Source organism: Anolis carolinensis, unplaced genomic scaffold, assembly GCF_035594765.1.
Source record: "Anolis carolinensis isolate JA03-04 unplaced genomic scaffold, rAnoCar3.1.pri scaffold_9, whole genome shotgun sequence".
In the NCBI taxonomy this organism is placed as follows: Eukaryota; Metazoa; Chordata; class Lepidosauria; order Squamata; family Dactyloidae; genus Anolis; species Anolis carolinensis.
This window is the reverse complement of record NW_026943820.1, coordinates 12172514-12193409: the sequence shown is the minus strand read 5'-3', so window position 1 is coordinate 12193409 and position 20896 is coordinate 12172514. Positions and strand designations below refer to the sequence as shown.

General features: G+C 38.6%; 1 protein-coding gene and 1 long non-coding RNA gene across 2 annotated transcripts in view; both read left to right on the top strand.

Annotated features, from left to right (window-relative positions):
• LOC134293688 (uncharacterized) overlaps nt 1-20896 on the top strand; it is a 453696-nt gene that overhangs the window by 249552 nt on the left and 183248 nt on the right. The window lies entirely within an intron of this gene.
• The window catches only part of lonp2 (lon peptidase 2, peroxisomal), a 49377-nt gene that overhangs the window by 3581 nt on the left and 24900 nt on the right, over nt 1-20896 (top strand). The window contains exons 2-8 of the mRNA XM_003222914.4: nt 532-766; nt 3607-3738; nt 6309-6431; nt 7249-7412; nt 7816-7910; nt 8507-8765; nt 20446-20587. Of these exons, the coding sequence (XP_003222962.1) occupies nt 532-766; nt 3607-3738; nt 6309-6431; nt 7249-7412; nt 7816-7910; nt 8507-8765; nt 20446-20587 (1150 nt within the window). The remainder of the gene's footprint in view (nt 1-531; nt 767-3606; nt 3739-6308; nt 6432-7248; nt 7413-7815; nt 7911-8506; nt 8766-20445; nt 20588-20896) is intronic.

Here is a 20896-nt window from a genome sequence, read left to right as displayed (position 1 = left end):
TATTCACTTATCCAACGTTCTGCCAGCCCGTTTATGTTGGATAAGTGAGACTCTACTGTACTTTATCTATTTAGATATATTTTTAATACCCTGTATTAGAAATTTAATTACCAAAAGCGTTTTTCTCCCGAAAGGCCCACCACCTAATGTTTTCTATGTTTTTATGATATAACTAATTAAGAAATGACATTTATTTATAATCCAGGAACAAAAATTGTGTTAGTGTAATGTGCACCTTTTTTTGGCCAAATTGCAAAGGGTGCACCTTTTGCTAAATCTGTTCTGACTTACAAATACATTTCACTTAAAAACGAATCTGCAGACCTATCTTGTTTGTTACTTGGTGACTGCCTGTACTGAACTGTTTTGATTAATTGTCTGATTTTTGTATAGGATATAAGGTCTTCCCATGTTCTTCCTATCCTTAGCAATGTTAGTCCTATTGCCTTGAGCAGAATATTGATGTGGCATTATATATTTATGCCAGTCTTATCAATGACTGTGCTTCCTTTTTTTTAATCCTCCTCCCAGGATTGGCACGGCAGCCCTAGCCATCCAAGTGGTGGGCAGCAACTGGCCCAAGCCTCATTACACTCTGCTGGTCACAGGCCTCTGCAGATTCCAGATTTTGCAGCTGGTGAAGGAGAAGCCATATCCCGTTGCAGAGGTGGAACAGCTGGACCGTTTGGAACAGTTTACCAACAAGTCTACATCTGAGGAAGAGCTGGGAGAGCTGTCGGATCAGCTCTACAAATACGCAGTACAGGTGAGATGCTTTGCATGTAGGACTCCAGTTCATCCCTGAGTTATAAACATCTCACTTACAAACAACTCACTGTTAAGGACGGGGATGAGACAACAGGAAGTGAGAGAAATCTATCCTTTGGAAGGGAAATTCACTCTTGGAAGAGTTATTAACATGGGAAATAGGTGTCTCCACTGAAGCTGTATCTCTAATCCTTTTTTCCGCAACTAACCAAATTTTCCAAAATCCAGTGATATCATGGATGGAAAGTGAGGTGGAATCTTCCGAACAGGAGCACAGACAGCAAAGGGATGTTACTCCTTTCCTATGTCAAAACCGCATCAATTCTACAGTGTAGTTGCACCCCTAGTTTCTTGAGAGCTACTCCCATTTGGAAGAGATAGTATTTGGCTGTATCAGAGGTTGGAATGATTGATTTTCCATATCTTTTGCTCTGTAACTCTAATCAGTACCATTTACCATAACTAGCGGTTAGATATTTTGAGTTTTTAAAAAAATTCTAAACCTCTGGAAAGTCAAAGCCTTCTCACAACTGATTAGACAGAGGTTTGGTCTGCTTTGCATCTACCTCTGTTTAGTCACCATCCAACCATATAGGGTCTTCTAGTTACACTTTTGATACTGTTTCAAACCACTTTTGGGTTGACAGGATTCATTTTGAAAAAGCTTAACATATGGCAAGGAATCCTACTGTTGTAGAATGCAGTGTAGCTCATTTGGAAATTTAAGACAACTATTTCCTTATATGTGACATTATCCTTTGTTGAGAAACCTTTAGGTATACAGCTAAGCATTTGGCAATAGGTTACCTATATACACTATCTTAGAATCAGAGTAACATGTTATTATGGCAAGTCAAACAGATCTTTCTTGCCCCAAGGGAAATCTGTATGTGGTGCAAAGAATGATCACAACTTTGTAGTAAAAACAGACTCCATCTTGTGAGTTAGCGATGGCAACTGTTGTGCAAGTCAACTGTTTAAGATAGATTCCCAAAGATGAATTGTGTGAAGACAAATGACTCTGAAATTATTGAAATTGAGAAAATGACTGAGAGTTGGAATAGATCCTTTTTATGTTAAAACTAGCTGTGCCCAGCCACGCGTTGCTGTGGCAAAGTGGTGGTATTGGTTAAAAATTGTTGTGGAATTTTTATTTGACGTTATTTGTATTTTTTAATTAATTTTATTGTAACTTATCTTTTTTATTTATTATATTTTATTATTTTCTTGTATTATTTTTTAGTTATTTTCTGTTATTATAGTATTTTATTGTATTAATTTTTAGTGTTTTTAATTATTTTTATTGTATTATTTGTATTTTATTTTTATTCTTTCATTATTATTTGTGTTTTATTACTTTATTATATTATTTGTATGTACTGTATTATATTTTATTATTTGATTATATTATTTTTATTTATGTTTTTTTAATTGTATTATTTTATTTTGTTTTTTTATTTGTTTTTTGTATTTATTTTATTATTTTTGTTTCTCTTTGTATTGAGTTGCTCTGAGTTCTGTGGTCTGCCTGGTCATGTTCCAAATGTATTCTCTCTTGATGTTTTGCCAGCATGTATGGCAGGCATCCTCAGAGGTTGTGAAATGTGTTGTAACAAAAGGAAGTGGGGTTGATATATCTGTGGAATGACCAGGGTGGAAGAAAGAACTGTTGTCTGCTTTAGACAAGTGTGAATGTTGGAATTGGCACTGAATAGCCTTGTAGCTTCAAGCCTGGATGGTTCCTGCCTGCCTGGAATGAACCAAATGTGGCTCCCAGTATTAAAAAATCTGTGAAATCAGGACAGTTAACTAAAGAACAGCACTGAGCAATCAGGGAATTCCAGACATGATGTACTGAGGGCCAGCTAACATCTCCCAACAAAGGATTCCTCTCTGAAGCAGGAAGTAGGCAGGCCTTGAAGGTGCAAGGGTATTCAATGGCAATCAAGGTGGCCAAGTGGAACATTCACAGTCGCCTGAGACAGATAAGAGTTGTCCCATCCTGGATATCATTGGTGAGATAAAAATAAACATCCCACTTGTCTGTTTTCAAACAGATCTCATAATCTCTGAGAATGCCTGGGATAGACATGGATGGCCGTTTGGCAGCAGATAGGGTCGTGAGGGAATGGGATGTTTAATCAGCTTTTCCTGAATCCCTTCTTATTATCCAACATATTCAGTTATCCAATGTTCTGCCAGGGTGTTTATGTTGGATAAGTGAGACTCTACTGTATATCTTATATTATCTGCTTAGAACTGGATTATATGAGGCTCCTTCTACAGAGTTGAATAAAATGCACACTGAAGTGGATTATACGGCAGTGTGGACTCAAGATAATCCAGTGCAAAGCAGATAATATAAGATTATAAATGGGTTATATAGCTGTGTGGAAGGGCCTTGAGTCTACAATGCCATATAATCCAGTGCAAATTAGATAATCTGTATTTTATAAGGCAGTGTGGAAGAGAGAGTGAGGCCTGAGTAGGTGGCTAGGAGACCAAGTGGGTGGAGCTTAGTCTTCTAATTGGCAGCAATTGGCTAAAGACAATTATTTCTCTCCTTCTAATTAGGACTTTATTTTTCTTTTCTTTTTGTTGTCGGAACGTAGGGGCAAGGATGGTGGATTGTGCTGCCAAATTTCTAGGTTCTGGGGCTTGTACTTTTGTTGTTTAGTGGGAGGGGAGGACACCATTTGTCTTTTATATATATAGATGTGAAATCTGTTTCTAGGACTGTTTAACGGTGAATAAGCCTAAAGGTGTTAATTATATCTTTCTTTCCCTTTCTCTCTCTCTCTCTCTCTCTCTCTCTCTCTCTCTCTCTCTCTCATGCAGCTGGTTGAGATGCTCGACATGTCCATCCCTGCAGTGGCTAAACTGAGGCGCCTGTTGGACAACCTGCCCAGGGAAGCTCTACCGGATATATTAACTTCAATCATTCGCACCAGCAACCAGGAGAAGCTTCAGGTATGGCTTGTTGCAGTTATTCAGGCTTAATAAAGAAAATATCTCATTTTTTTATTTCCAAATTCTGAGTACTACCAAAATATCAATACTACAGTGGAAGGCCTCAAAGCTGTTGCCAGAAGTAAAAATGTTGTACATTTATTGTGCTTTAACCTTTGTCTTAGGTATTTTAGTATATGTATGTTTGTTCTGTTTATTATTATTTCCAATGTGTGCACATTACAACGTAACTATTGGTATATAAAGCCACCAATTAAACCTGACTAACTGTGGGATTGTTAACTGTCTTGAGTCCCCACGGGGAGAAAGGCAGGATATAAATAATGTTGTTAATAGTAGTAATAGTAGTAGTAATAATAATAGTAAACAGTAGTAATTTAAACCTTCTAATAATAGTAAAACATGTGTATCTTATTTGAAAGAAAGCTTCCTGACCCTATACCAGGATAGAGTCTTACAATATTTTGTCATATGAAAGCTCTTAACAAAGAATTCATATGTGTGTATGTGTATGTATGTGTGTAAAATTTACCTAAAGTATATAAAGATGATCTGATTGTACATTTATCATCATCTTGCTCTTCTTTCTGTCCATGTATTTTTAATCATTCAACACCATTATGGACCAGTTTTTAAATATTTTACCTATATATCCTGTGAAAGGAGCCTCCAGTGGCTCAGTGTGTAAAAGTGCTGAGCTGCTGAACTTGCAGACCAAAAGGTCCCTGGTTCAAATCCAGGGAGCGAAGTGAGCGCCCACTGTTGCTCCAGCTTCTGCCAACCTAGCAGTTCAAAAACATGCCAATGTGAGTAGATCAATAGGTACTGCTCCAGCGGGAAGGTAATGGCGCTCCATGCAGTCATGCTGGCCACATGACCTTGGAGGTCTCTACGGACAACGCTGGCTCTTCGGCTTAGAAATGGAGATGAGCACCAACCCCCAGAGTCAGACATGACTGGACTTAACATCAGGGGAAACCTTTACCTTTACCTATCCTGTGAAAAGCTTTCAATTATTTTGAAAACATTGTATTGTTTTACTTCTAAGGGGACAAGTCAGTTTCTCAAATTCTGCAAAGTTTAGCAGTTAGGTCAACCATTAACTTACAGTAGAAATAATATTTCCTTTCCAGTGTCTGGCAGAAACTATTTGGGCAGCTGTTACAACATTTTTAAAGAAAACCATACTTTTCTTATTGATGACATAATTTGTCAGTCCCAATATATGTATGATTTAATACATTCTTTGATGTTTGCATTTTAAGTATGTTTTCATATGTGATTTTATAGATGTATTTCATTATGTTGTGCGCTGCCTTGAGCCAAAATAAGAGGTAGATAATAAATAATAAATTATTATTATTATTATTATTATTATTATTATTATTATTATTAAAAAGAATTATAATAATATGGGGTGATCTGTTGGGAATGCTGGTAGATTTGTAACTGCAGCTTCAGCCTTGATTTTATGGTTGCTTCTCCATCCAGCTCTGAGGCAAGATCTACACTGCCATATAATCCAGTATCTTATCCCAGCTGATCTCCTTTGAAGTGGATTGTACGAGTCTACACTGTCACATAATCCAGTTCAAAACAGATAATCTGGATCAGAAATGGGATGATGTGTAAATGGGACCTGAGTTGGCTCAGCACTAGGATAGCACCTATGTAATCCAGAATACCTATTAGAAGAGTGGTCAGAAAAATCCAGGAGTGGATTAACTACCTGTGAAGTGGTGGATCGAGTGCTCACTTTTGCTTACGATTGTCCCTCTTCTCAGAGTCATAATATTCTCTTAATCTATTTTGACAGAGTATTTCCAATCTAGTCTCACATCTTCCTTCCACACTTTTATGCATGAGTGTATTTAGCCTGGGATCATGTGTTCAGATGTTGTGTTCAGCATATCTGAGGAAAACTTGGCCACCATTCATGGAAAAAGATTAATGAAAACACAAAGTGGATGTAGAAGTTCAAGGGTCAGTTCTTATCAAAATTCTACCTAAGAGAAAAGAGAGCTGTTGCAAGTTAGAAGAGAAAGAATGACCATGAGAAAACAGCAATGTATGCCTGGATTTTATTAAGTTCACATCCTAATTTTAATGTAAAGATGGGGAATTCTCAGCCTTGTTGAAAGGTTTCTCCATCCTGCAATCCTTTTCTCCAGTTATGTTCAATCCCTGATGGAAGATAAGAGGCTATTAGAAAATCTGGAAAGCTCTTGCATGAACTTCAGTCCTTGTTTGAAATATGAACAGTTGTTGCCTTTTGGGAGCCTACTCATGTATTTTTACAATTTATTTAAAATTAAAACTTACTGGAAAGCTATTCTTTTTTTCATATAAATTTTCTAACTTTTTTGCACTTATCAATTCAAACCCAGAGAAATTGAAATCAATTAAAACAATTTAAAATAGTTGCAACCACAGGATGGGCACAAATAAAAAGCCGTAGTTTGACTTAGTGCTGAAACGGTCGTCTAAGTTTGGAGGCCTAGGGATTCTGGAAATAAGGGACTATTTTGAAAATTGTACACTTAATACTGCATGTGGTTCATTTCTTTAAGATTTTAGACGCTGTGGGCTTGGAGGAACGTTTCAAGATGACCATCCCTTTGCTGGTCAGGCAGATTGAAGGTTTGAAGCTGCTTCAGAAAACTAGAAAACCCAAACAAGATGATGACAAAAGGGTATTTTTTTCCTCTGAATTGATCAGTTAAAAATGTGCATGTGTTCAAACATATATGATTTAAATTATATAAGCATAAGTCATGGGGTCAGCACTCTCATAGTTTCAGAGGAAGGCAAACGGACCCCTCTAAACTAACTTTCCCGAGAAAACCCTATGAGAGGGTCATCTTAGGGTTGTCATAGGTTGGAAACCACTTTTTTTTTATATCAGGAGCAACTTGAGAAACTGCAAGTCCCTTCTGGTGTGAGAGAATTGGCTGTCTGCAAGGACGTTGCCCAGGGGACACCCAGATGTTATGATGTTTTACCATCCTTGTGGGAGGCTTCTCTCATGTCTCCACATGGGAAGCTGAAGCTGACAGCAAAGGAAACAACACAATGGGGTTAAACCTTCCTATACTACCCAAAGATAGATAGATAGATGTGTGTGTGTGTATGGCTGGAATGACACTTCAAAAATGTACTTGTTCCAATTTACACACAAATCCGACTGAAGAACAAACCTATAGAACCTATCTTGTTTGTAATTTGGGGACTACCAGTATTTAGATTATAATTTGGATTGTTTAAACATTGTTCGTGAAAATATTATGTTTTTGAAAACTGGAAATAGAGAAAGAGTTTTACTATCAGTTTTTGTCTTTGTATTTAATTACAGGGTGTAGATTTCATGAGCATCCTTTTACATTTCTTGAGGCTTGACATGTGTTGTATTTGGCGTTTATTATAGAGTCATGAATTATTTTGGTAATTGTTTCTCACAGCATTAGACAGAAGGTCTCACAAGTAGCTGTTGTCACTGTTTTGTTTTCTTAGGTTATAGCAATACGTCCAATCCGAAGGCTTGCCCACATTCCAGGTGCTTTGGAGGAGGAGGAGGAAGATGAAGATCACGATGATATCGTTATCCTGGAAAAGAAAATCCGAACTTCCAGTATGCCTGAGCAGGCTTTGAAAGTGTGTGTCAAGGAGGTAAAGAGGTAAGCTATCTCATTTCTGAAGTTTTAAAATTATTTAAATATCATACATCAGCACTGGAGTGTTCAACTGGTTTCCTATGTGTCTGTATTTTGAAATAAAATATTTTCAGTACTTTTTAATAGGTAGTTTGTCTAACAGAACAGCGAAAACTAGTAAACCCTTCCATAAATTACCAAATACAGCCCTGTATAGCAAGATTGCTACATCAGGATAATCTAAAACTATATAACTTTTGTTGGGCTATGTTTAGCGCACTGTGATATCAGTTTACTATAGGAAGCTGGTGTATCATCAGATATTCAGATATTAAACTGGTTGAACGTCTCCAGTATAATATATTTGCAAATATACATGATAGTTTAGGTTTGGGCTGCTCCTGGTCAATTTTATCTGTCTTTCTAGGTTAAAGAAAATGCCTCAGTCAATGCCAGAATATGCCTTGACCCGGAATTATTTGGAATTGATGGTGGAATTGCCCTGGAGCAAAAGTACAAAAGGTAAAGGTGACCTTATGTGATTTCACAGGCTTTGGGCTGTCAGTTGTTTAAAAAGAATAATTACGGTAAATTCTTTCCTTAAATGCTCATGGCATCATTCCAGAAACACAATTTTTATCACTGTTTGAAGAGCAGAGAGGTCTTATTTTGGTGATAAACCTTTACTCCAGTCAGTTTCCAAGCTATGAACAAGATAGGTTCTGTAGGTTTGTTCTTAAGTTGGATTTGTATGTAAATTGGAATAAGTATGTTTTTAAAGTGTAACTCCAGCCAGAAATATATTATTTTTTAGCTTTAGGTAGCAGAGGGAAGGGTAAAACAAACCCGGTGGTGTTTGTTTTGCTGTCTGTGCCTCTGTTTAGAAGATTTCACCTCACTTTCTGTCCCTGTGAGAATTGGATTTTGAAAACAAGGAACAAGGTGATAAAGCTTCACTGAATACCCCTTTTCCCCATGATAATAACTCTAGCAGAAGTGAATTTCACTTCCGAAGGGGAGATTTCTCTCACCTTCTTTTGTCTCAGCCCCGTTCCTAAGGTGGAGTCGTTTGTAAGTTGGATGTCTGTAAATTGGGGATTGCATGTTTTTGTCAACAGATTGCCTAGATATCCGGGCAGCCAGAATTCTTTTGGACAATGACCATTATGCAATGGAGAAACTGAAGAAGAGAGTATTGGAATATTTAGCTGTCAGACAGCTAAAGAACAACTTAAAAGGACCCATTCTTTGTTTTGTGGGTCCCCCTGGAGTTGGCAAAACTAGTGTGGGAAGATCAGTGGCAAAGACTTTGGGCCGAGAGTTCCACCGAATTGCTTTGGGCGGAGTGTGCGACCAGTCTGACATCCGGGGACACAGGTAACGTTACTTGCATTCTGTAACTCAGTGATGGGAATCATGTGGCCTACTAATGTTCTTCAACTGCAGTTCTCAGTAGCATTGGGCAGCATAGCCAGTGGTGAGGAATGATGGAAGCTCATGTTCAGTGACACCTGTAGAGCTGCATTTCCCTCTCCCAGATTAAAACAGTGGTTTTCTGGAGGGGTGTGTGGAGAAAACCAGTTTTGCTCCTTATAGCAAATGCTTTCTTCAAAGAAGAATAAATGCTTTATTCAAAAAAGTATACTTTTAAGTATACTTAAAAATTGAATTTTAAAAACCGTTTTTAAATATTTTAAAATTCCAAAACATTTTAAACATAATACAATTGTCTTATTTCTTCAGGGCTTCAGCTCTGTTAGAATATTACAACTTTTGTCTTATGGTAGAGGTGGGAAAAGTGGAGGTGTCTTAACTGTTGTTGCATTGCAGTTCATAGCAGCCCTAGCCAACATCACCAATCAGAGTGAGAATTGTAGTCCAGTAATTTCTAGAGGACTGTACTTTGCGCCCTCCTATCTTAATAGTACAAGAATCATCTGTCAGGACTTTGCTTTTCCTTTAAAAAAAAGTCAGGGATGGGTTTGGAGCCCTGAAGGACACTAAGCAGGATTCAAAAGCAAAGTGAGGTTGTTCTGGTTTATAGTAGCATCGCTCGTATGCGCTCTATAAATCAGGTGCAGAAAAATCAGACAAAAAATAGTAGAAGATACCAGGGGAAAGACTCACTGCAGATGCTTTGAAGCAAAAGAAAGCCAGCGGCAGGAAGCTGAGCATGTTGTGACAACTACCATCCTGTGCTCTGTTAGAGCATGACGCCCCAGCTGGGAAAAAGATGAAGGCTTTTCCAACATTAACTGGTGCATTGAGATTTAGTTTTCCAAAACGGAACTAGAAAACTGTAAATCAAAGTGTGTACTTCTTCGTAGTCTGATTTGGAAGCCCATTAGAAGGAAGTGAATGCTTGAATTGAGCATACCTTGTACCTTCAGGAAGTACATATGTTTATGTTGGAAGGAAAGGTAACTGTGGCCAAGAGAAAAGAGAGGGTTTGGTTTTCAGTGTTGGAGAAGGGTGTCCTGCTTAAATCCTGTGCTGGTTTTCATTGTTGACCATCCAGCTCGTTCCCATGCTTCTGTATCAACCTTTCTCAGTTTGGTACCTTCTGGGTAGATTAAATTACAACTTCTATCATCCCCAGTGAAAATATGGGGAATATGGAAACTGTGTGAGAGAGCACATCTGGAGGGCATCATGTTAGAAAAAGCAACATGACATAATCCCAGGTGGTTATAAATCAGTTTTAGGTTGAATTTGTCATGGTTCTTTTACTCCTTCCAGTAGCTGTTGTAATAACACTAATGTAAAAGCTGCCTGCAAGCATAAACAAGTCTATGGAACATGTGTCTGCCCTCATGGTGTTGGAAAATGTGCCTCCATTCAGTGCTCATTCTGGTGAAAGAGGACTGGTATTATAGTTGTGCACCATTTGGTAGGCTATGCATAAGGCTTTACATGCCAGATTGGCCCTTATATTCCCACCTGATCTATGTATTCCTCAACTTAATTGCTTATATACCTATCTGGATTTTATTACCTTCACGTCCTAATTATACTGTAAAGATGGGGAAGTCCCAGCCCCTAAATTTCCACTGTTAGTGTTCCCTATTGACTGATATTTATTAAAATTTCACACAGCAGTAAACACACACAATATCAGAGCACATAGAATAAAAATAAGAAAGTTGCCCACAAAGTAGATGGCAGATTGGCTTACAAGAACAGGTTCAAAATGCCCAAGAATAAAAAAATTGCTTCCCTGTGAGTAGAGAGATAGATCCAGAGCCTTTTTTAAAAAAATCAAGGAGTCAGAGAGTGCTATTGATTATCAAGCAAATGGATGTACACATCAAAGGAAAATTAAGAAATAAACTGGCAGAACTAGCCAACACTTTCAGGGATAGTAGAAGCAGGACTGGAAAGCAATGCTTCATTCTCCATACGTTCTGCTCTGTCGTTCAGTCCCACTACTTACACATAACAACACTATGTAACAAAATTTGAAAAAAAAATCTGTTCCTGGTTTGAAAGTATTACTGCACCTGTTTAATTGTGCGGTACCTATTTTTAAATTAGTTTTTACATTCCAGATAACTCATTTCTGTGGCTGCCACACACTATATTGAATTGATTGTGACTTGATGAGATATTAATTGAAACTTGAGCAAAATGTGCTGCAGGATATCATGCAAAAACAAAGTTTTTGCAGTTTAATAAACCTTTCTCATATTTTTATGATAGAACCAATTAGGAAATGACATTTATAACCCAGGAACAAAAATCGTGTCACATAGTGTAATATGTCTTTAATAGACTTAATGTGCAGCCTCTTGTCAGTGCTTGAATCTGCCTAGTGTTTGTGGAAACTTGAAGGGTGGGCTTTGACTCAAGGAGTATGTGGATATATATTTTTTCATTTGTTACTTTTTTATTCTGCCTTCCACTTAACAAAAGCACACATTCTGGGCAAGTGTTGCAAAAAAACAACAACAACAACAACTAAACAAATCAACAAACAAACAATTTAAAAGCTAATAGAAAACATTGAAACACAATTTTCTTTATTGTGGACTATATTTTGGAAAAGCTTAGAAAAGTTGTGTTGTTGTTTTTTATACTATAACTCAGGATTGATGAGCTACCATGCTGTTTTTCTCCTAATGGGTCATAGGGATCATACATCCCATCTCAAGGGACTTGTTTATTATTGTATTATATAGCCCATGTTCTGAATCCAATCAGTACCTTGTTCTCACATCAGGTTGACTGAAGCAAGTAAACCTGGGGATGCATTCTCCAGTTGCTCAGTTTGCTCTTCAGAAATAACAGCAACATGTTGCTATCCACATGGGAACCACTAGAGGTTGTTAAATGCTTTTTCTGAAACAACCATTTGGATCTCAGTACAAACTTCAGTTCACTTTGCTGTATGTTCTGGAAGGCCATTTCTCCCAAGGGAGCATTCCCATTGTGACGAGCATCAGGACCCCCCCCCTCTCTCCAACTTCCATTGCATCTCCCTAAATTTCACTGAAACCCACTTTTGAAATTCCCTTCTGTTTCAGGAATCAACTGGAAGTGTGTTCTTCTCATTTCATTTTAAAACAAACTACCTATTAAGCCCTTGGCACTTAAAAATTATAGGAAGATAAAGTTGGAAGGGCCCCCAAGGGCTATCCAGTCCAACCCCATTCTGCTTTGCAGGAATATACCACTGATGGTCATCAAGCCTCTGTTTCAAACCTTCCAGGGAAGATGACACCATCAAACTCCAAGGCAGTATATTCCAGTGGAACAGCTCTTAATTTCAGGAAGTTCTTCCTACACTTTTGGTGGAATATCTTTTCCTGTAGTTTGAATCTATTGTTTTTTAAATCTTTTATTTGAATTTTTCTTGAGTAGGATACTTTATTTTTCTTGTTACTGGTTTCCCAGTTAACAAGAATCCATTAAGAAAACCTTTCCAAATCATTTTAGAGCTGTTCATGGGTATGGAAGAGCTTGATTTGGGACTGGAGTGGACAGGTTCTCCAGAAACTAGAAAAGCTTCCTCCACATCATAGCAAGAGCTCTCTCAGCAGCCTCTCACACATTTTGTGAGCCAGGAAAGGAAGCTCAAAGATGCTACTTGTTCAATAGTGGCATAAGGCAGCGGCTGTCCACAAGTGTGGACATTCTCTTCCCAGCCTTTAAAGAGCCCCTGGCTATTTAAGACCATTCATTGTAATAGGATAGAAAAGGAGGGAACATAGGCTTGCCAGGGCTCCCAACTGTTGTCACTAGCAGACATCCTTTGCTATTTTCAATTAGCAGATGGGTTCTTTTCAAACTTCCTGCTGCATTTTCCTCTTTGCCTGTTGTTCTTTTCTCTTTGTCCTTGCTGTGTGATTCAAGGCTGCTCGGATCTTTATGGAGTGAACATTTTCAACTGAGTGTTATCTTATGCCATGCAGAGAGAAAGCTTGTGAAGAACGGGTTCCATGAGGATTCAAGAGTTCTTTCCAACTCAGTGGCAAAAGGGCATTTTTTGGGAATGCACTCTCCAGGGCGATTCATACCCAGATGCAAGGAATGCCAGAATTTTCCCATGTAAGGGCAGCTCAAGTGTTTGGAGTTGGATGTGTGTGTGCATCTGTCTTCTACAACTCCGAGGGCCTTCTGCGCTTTCCATGCTGCAAATGAAGTTCGCCTCATAACACAAAACTCTGAACAGCCATTTCCCAGCTGTCCTTAGGTTTTGCTAGGCAGCTGCTGCTCACTAAGTGTGAAAAGGTTTGTCCCCTTTCATTAGAGAGACGAGGCCTCCTTGGAAAAATAGAACTGGGAGAGAGCTGCAGAATTTTGGCTTCATTCTTTGCATAGATTTGCTTTCTTTAAAAAGAAATGCCTTAGGGATAGATTCTGATTCTTGGAAGAAAGCCACTTTGCTTTCAGTCATCTCCTTATTTGGGTAGGTCAAAGTGAAAGTAGCATAGGGTTAAAACAGATATATATAGGGCATCTCTATTTTGACAATAATAAGACTTCCTTGTTGTGTCCTTTTTTCAGCATCTTCATATGAACACTAGGCAGGATATCTTGTATATGTGTGTATGTTTAAACAGAGAGACCTTTTTCTATGCTTTAAAACATCTAATTCTAACTGTTGGATTTTTAGAAATATCTTCTTGTTGTTCTCATAATATTTCCTTATATTCCCTTCTTCATCATGATCGATATCAGTTCTTCTCAGACCATCTCATGTGATGAACCAGCAGCATATTTATATCCATTGGCTGCAATTATGTCTTTTCTGGAAGCTCTTCTGGGACTAGCAGCATTTTCTTACCACCATGGGAATCATTTGGTTTCTTGGATTTATAAGAACATAAAATATATCTATTTAATTAAAAATTATTAACAATACAATTTTCCTAAATTCCTATGAAAGTGAATATGCAGCAAGCTAGGCATTTGATATTATATATATTTTTATATTTTGAAACTGGAGTGGCGTCAGAACATTTCTCCTGATTTAGACTCTCACTCCAATCCCACCCCAAATTGTTTCTTACTCCAGTTCCATGGCCCTGCTTTGAACATAGATCTTCTTGATCAAAATCCACTCTGGTACCTTTTCCTTCATGTTTTGCTTTCGGGTTTGGATTTAAGCACTTCAAAGCCACTGTTTTCCCATTTTGGCACAGATTTACGAGCAAATCCCCTTGTGAGTTTGTGTGGTCTGGGACTGGTTTATAAATAACTGCCATTTGGCTCAGAGTTCAGGGTGGCTTTTCTCAGTCAATCCCCAGAACTTGGTTTATTTGCTTTTACTGCAGGTTCCCGACTCCTGCAGCTAGCTTAGCCAATGGCCTCATTGGCTTGGGGTCTTGATGATTTCTAGTGAAAAAGAGCACTGTTACCAAGTTCTGAAATCCCTTTAGCCACACTTTATATATTAACAGGGAACTGTGGGAGAGACAGAGAACACCATCCTTTCCTAATGCAAGAATCGGGTGCTACAGCTGCCATGTGGCCCTCCATAGTGATATAAAGGGCCACGTTCCCTCTATATGCCCTACATAGGCAAACTTTGGTCCTCCAGGTGCTTTGGACCTCCAATTTCCACAATTCCTAACACTCTACCAGGAGTTGCAGTCCAAAATACTTGGGAGGGCCAAGGTTTGCCCATGCCTGCCCTGCAGTATCTCCTGTCCAGGACCCATGATTTGCTAGTTTTTTCTGTTAAGTTTCAGTTAGAGATGATTTTCCAGAGGAATAGCTGTGTTTGCATAGTTCTTGTTGCAACACACTGAGCCTTCTGTTTACCTGTATGCAAAAAGTGTAAACAGTGGAATCTGGTGGCAGCTGAGGCTTTACTCCTTGCATTTCAATGGGATTTGACGCAACCTTTAAAATTTGTTTTTCCATCCATATCCACATGTACATATATCCACAAAGGATAAAATGTTATGTTTCTAGTGAAAGTTTGTGTCATAATGATTTTATTGTTCATGTGCACGAGGCCTGTAAGATTCTTTGCTCTTTTAGCTGATGCATATTGCTCCCACTGTCCACATTTGCTAGATCAACTAGAGTGATAGCACCTGTTATCATTCTAGCTGTACATATGAAAATAACCATGAGTTTCTTATTTATCTACATATTTTATAGTATGTTCCTGTTTTACTTGCATGAAAAGTAAAGATGGAAAATGCACATTAATCTTGATTATATCTGGCAGAGTGTTTATACAACTGTCTTGCATTTTGGAAACAGAAAACATTTATATTTTGCAAATTACCTGAACTTTGTATATGTAAATACACCGTGACTCATGTTAAGCAAAGTACACTGAAGCTCTACATGCTTTTGTGAAGGGAAACTCTGCATTTGAAAATAGAAATAAATGTCTCATAAAATCCCTCTGTTTGGTCAGAGGGAGTGCCAACTTGCACAGTTTCTCCCATCCTTGCCCATCTTCACGTCACCATTTGAGGTTTTTTTTATTAGAACTAGCTACAGACCTACAACTTTGTTTTGCACAAAATTCCATGAAAAACAAACTAAACCTAGCAATTTTCTTCCTGGACTGTATGGTCATAGTTTATCATAACACAGAAATGTTCTCTTTAAGTTAGGACAATGCTTTGACGTTGGCTTCAGGTTCTAGTTTGGAGGCAAACTGGAAGGTGGTGGTATCCATATTTTGCAAACAGTTAATAACAGCTGACTAGCGTATTAATCAAACTGTGGAATAACTAGTTATCAAAAAACAATCATATTCAACAACAACATATTTTATTGATTAGCCCATCAGCCGTATCAGAGCTTTTAACACATAGACATACAACATACAACCAGAAGTTAAAATAAACAGTTATTCGAGAATAACTTGAATAACAATGACATTTAAACTAAGTTCTGCAACTAAGTTAAGCCTGGAGGGTTGGAAGCATTCCACTATGTGGATATTTTGAGTAAAAGAGTTTAGGTGCAGCAGGAAAGGAAAATGATCACTGTCAAACTTGGGCTTAACTTCCAAGGTTTTGACATATGGAAGGAGGTCCCTTGAGATGGCTACCCTGTTTCCCTGAAAATAAGACAGTGTCTTATATTAATTTTTGTTCCCAAAGATGTGCTAGGTCTTATTTTCGGGGATGTCTTGTTTTTCCATGAAGAAGAGTTCACATTTATTGTTGAATTAAAAAAATGAACACTTATTATATACTGTACAGTAGTTGTCATCACAAACCAATATAACTAGACAAACTGAGTCCTATCAAGAATTTCTTGTTACTACCATTATTTCCATGTACAACTATCTATGGTACGTACATTTACCAATCCTGCATGCTCTGGAGTTCTGTTAGTCGAGCCTGTTTCCAAACAAAAACTTTGCTAGGTCTTATTTTTAGGGGAGGCCTTATATTTAGCAATTCAGCAAAACCTCTACTAGGTCTAATTTTCAGGGGATGTCTTATTTTCGGGGAAACAGGGTATGTAATCAGTGATGCTCATTTTAGAGCCAGAAAGATATGTGAGTTTGGCTGGGTGATCGCCTTCCAGAACACCATTTAGGATGTTGAGATTCAATCTTGTTGATTGAGCCAAACACAGCCCTGCAAAGTTTGTTTTTTGATCATTGGAACGCTGGGTTAGAAGCGGGACCTCATATTCAGTGGTAGGAGGAAGGCCTTTGTGGCATTTAAAGAGTGTGGCATCATCAGGTCCCATTTTTGCATTGAGGTCTCCTCCCATAATTACAGAAATGTTTGGGTTCTGTGTCATGAGGTCTGCCACGTAATTTTCCAATTCTGACCATAGAGCTCTAGTTTGGGCCTTCTTCCTTGTTTGGGGCAAATAGATATTTATAGGCTGACCCCGTGCTGGCCCTGTAGTTGTCATGGGCCCAAGGGCTCTATGGCTTGGTTACAATCCTTCTGCATCAGGTCCGGATCTTAGTCTGGTAAGGAACTTGTCTTTCTGATGAAGGGGGTGGATGGATCAGTGCCACATAAGTAATAAAATGTGGATCATTGGCCAGTAAAGAGCAAAACACATTTACTGTCTGTGAGCCCTCACCTATATCCGATATAAGGGCAAGCTCCATCTGCGATTGAGGGGAGTCCATAGAATGCGGAATGTTTATAGCAACACCTGCAGAAGTGTCTATGTTCCGCTTTTCTGTTGGTTGAGTCATTATTGGAGTCACAGATGGATCATTATTGTTTTCTTTTATAATAGTCTTAGAGGGAGGCTCATCTTGGGAGGAGTCATGAAAGAATCTGTATTAGGGTCTGATTGGAGTTTCAAACAGTTAAAGTTAAAAACAGGACTATCATGCCACATTACAAAAGTACATATGCTTCCCATTTATGTATAATTAGGCATAATGCACTTGAGTATATTATTTGTTCTGGTGACGTGAATAAAAATTATAATCCCATTCAGTAACTATTTAAACAATAGTTTGTGCTTTTAATATCCATGCTTTTGCCTCATGCAGATGTCATGGCAAATGATAGTTACTGCTAAATACACACCAGAGAAGAGAATCTGAGAGTATGAACTTGTAGCCCATTTCCAGCAGCTAAATCCTGATTCAGCCATGACATCTGAGCCAGATTGATATGAGCCTCATAGTGTTTGAATATGACTAGTACAGTACTAGTCGTCTTAATTAGGTTAATAATATGCTTGCATGTCTTGTTGCTTTTGCTCAGTAATAGGGATGTCTGGCAGAAGAATATCATTACATCACTGCCTCTTTAGACTAATTCTGGTCATTAACCTTGTTCAGTTCAAAGGAATCCTCACCCACTCCTCTGTAGTCTAAGCAGAAACTGAAAATAGCTTTGCTCTCAGCTTAGAAAGGTTCTCACAGTATCTTCCTTTAAACTGTGTTTAAGCTTATTAAATCCCTCTATTTATTCTGGAGAAATAGTGGAAATTTTAGAGTTTAGATGCAGTGAATCGGGTTTTTTAAAGTTGGAATAGTTCCAACATAAAGAGTCCGAGCAAAAGACATTTTAAAGTTATAAACAGCAATGCCAGAGTTGGATCAGCAGAAAGAAATATGTTTCTTTATTGTCCAGATAATCTTTATGTGAAAAGCGCAGTAATGCAAACATTTGCTATTAGTGGCTTCAAGCCTTCTAGCCATTGATTTGACTGTTCTGATGCTATGTGATGTTCACAAACATCACTTGGTGATAAGAAAAAGAGTGCCTCACAGGACAATGTTGTCCAGTGGGACTGTTGATTGTGTTTGTACATGTGCTCCCATCTCTGCCCTCCTGCTGATACTGGGCAAGAATTTTAGGGCTTAACATTCCCCTATCTGTTCACCAATACAGGCAATCCCCAAGTTACAAATAAGGTTAGTTGTGTAGGTTTGTTCTTAAATTGTGTGTAAGTCAGAACAGGTACATTTTAAGTTATCTCCAGCCAGATAGATAGATATCTTTGGATAGCATAGGGAATGGTTAACTAACACCCCTGTAGTGTTTGTTTTGCTGTATGTGCCCCTGTTCAGAGATTTCACCTCACTTTCTGTCTCTGTGAGAATTGGATTTTGAAAATTTTGGCTTGTTGTGAAAACAGAGATTGGTGAGAAAGCTTCAGTGGAGACACCTTTTCACCAGGATAATAACTCTTCCAGGAGTGAGTTTCCTTTCTGAGGGGTAGATTTCTCTCACTTTCTGTTTTCTCACCCCTGTTTGTAACTATGAGTTATTTGTAAGTCAGATGTTTGTCACTCAGGGACTGCCTGTAGTGCCCTTTTCTTGGGCTGAGGTGTTAACTGTGGATAGATCTGATCTACTATTCCAGGGCTGTCATGCATGGTGTATGTTGGACTGCCCTTGGGATGGTTTACACAGCCATCATTATCTCCCAGCCACTGTGAAGGCAGGAGCGAATCCTGATCGCCCAGCAACAGCAAGGCACTCTTACCATTTCTTACTATAAGCCTTGTTGTGGCAGTCTCTAGCCATGACATGGGTCCTGCCAGTTGGCCATCAGAGGAGGCAACAAGGGACGAGGGAGAGGAGGATTCACCCCCTTTCCCTCCCTTTCCAAAAGGCCACACCGTAACACTGAAAAGAGGGTAAGTGCCATATCGTGTCCCCAGGGTGCCCAAGCTAAGGAAGCATGGGGTGGCAGTGTATGTAAACCGTTGCGGCCACTTCTTGGAATTGGTCCAACTGTTTACATGTCCTCAACATTGTGGTTTGATCTGAATTCTGGGCCAGAATGTGGAGTATCCACGAACTTCGTTTAATATGGGTCAAGATCACATTCAGGTGAGCTTGCCCACATTATCCCGGATAAACCGTGTGCCTGTGAGCTGATCCACGGGCCCTTTGTGATGAGTGGTTGATGTAGATGTGCCTCATGTCTTCATGACGTCCTTGTAGATGAATGTTTGATAGTTCTCAAAAGTAAAACAAAGGTGGAGAACAGGAAATGCTTCTAAAGTCCTGCTCTCAGCTCTGGCTGCCTATCTTTAGATTTGGTTACACCCCAGTTGCAGTTGTTTTGATGTTCAGGCTTCTTCCTAAGCCTTCCTGGGCAAGTTTTGCTTGTCTGCCCGCCTGCCTTTAGGCATTTTTATCTCCTGCAGTTTATGTATCACTCCTCAGCTTAAGACCCAGCTAAAGGAAAAGTTCTAACATGTATTATTTATAGATTTATCCAAGAAATATATATCTGACATTTTTTTGCCAAAAAAGAACAATGAATCCATTTCAAATAAACAGAAGAAGATTAAAAACACAGTTAAAGCATATGACTAAAAAGAAATTGCAGCATCCGTCCAGATAAAACACCACCAACTGCCATCTGTCTTAAATACCAAAAGTCTGTCTGAAATAAAAACATTTTTGCCTGCTAGCAGAAGGACAATGAGGAAGGAGTTAGCCTAGCTGCTCAGGGCAGAGAGCTCCATCAAGTCATATTTTTGGTTTATATAATACAAGAGAGGTTACCCATCATTGTGCAGGTTGATGTGTATGATTTTGCTTATATAGTAATTTGAATAAAATAGGTGTTTAACTGGAACTAGCTACAGTTCTTAAACATCCTGCACCAAAATCCATGAAAAATGCTGAACTTTGTCAATTGCACAAATTTGCATAAAAACGTGTGGGAGTTTGTTCTAAGCCGGAATATCACATTTGGTGAAGTCCATTTCATTACAGCAAAAAGTATAGAAATTGTTTGGAAGGTACCAAAAATAGTTGCAATGAAGACTAGTAACACCTAATAGAAGGGAAGTAAAAGAAGAGACGACATGTTGAAAAAGACTTTTATTATTCCAGTTAGCCCAATGCGTTTTGACCTAGTAATAGGTGTTAAATATTACATTCTCTTCTAGAAAGTGGCCAGATTTTGCGCACGCCATTTTTATTTGTCTCAGTTCAATTTTGCCCAAAGGCTCGGTGTTCCCTATGCAACACAGTCTTTTTTGCTTATGCAGTATCTTGCTTGACTGTGAAAGAGAAAAACAGACAGATGTCAAACGCACATAAATAAACAGTTTGCATCCACTTTGCATATTTTCTCGCTTAGCTTTGCTGTGTTCCATACTTGAGTCTCTTCCCTTTTTCCTCCATAGGCGCACCTATGTGGGCAGCATGCCTGGGCGCATCATCAATGGCTTGAAGACGGTTGGGGTTAACAATCCAGTCTTTCTGCTCGATGAGGTGGACAAGCTTGGGAAAAGCCTGCAAGGGGATCCTGCAGCTGCCTTGCTAGAGGTAAGAAATGGAAGGCAGTTCTTACGTGTTATAGGTTACTCTCATTTTCCAGATCAGGTATTTCATGCTGATGAAAGCAGTGGCCTTTGGGGATGGAGGTAACACTGAATGAAAGAATGGTAGTTAGATTAGTGATTGCATGACTTGTTCACCATTTGCCTTAATCTTTGGTCAGATTTCAGTTCACACAGTGACTTCCCAAATGCTGTTAAATTCTGCATAATCAGCACATGAAGGCATTATCCCACTTTCATTTTTTTGCCCCTTATTTTTGTAGTTTAATATTTAGAGCTTTTCCATTCCTTAACT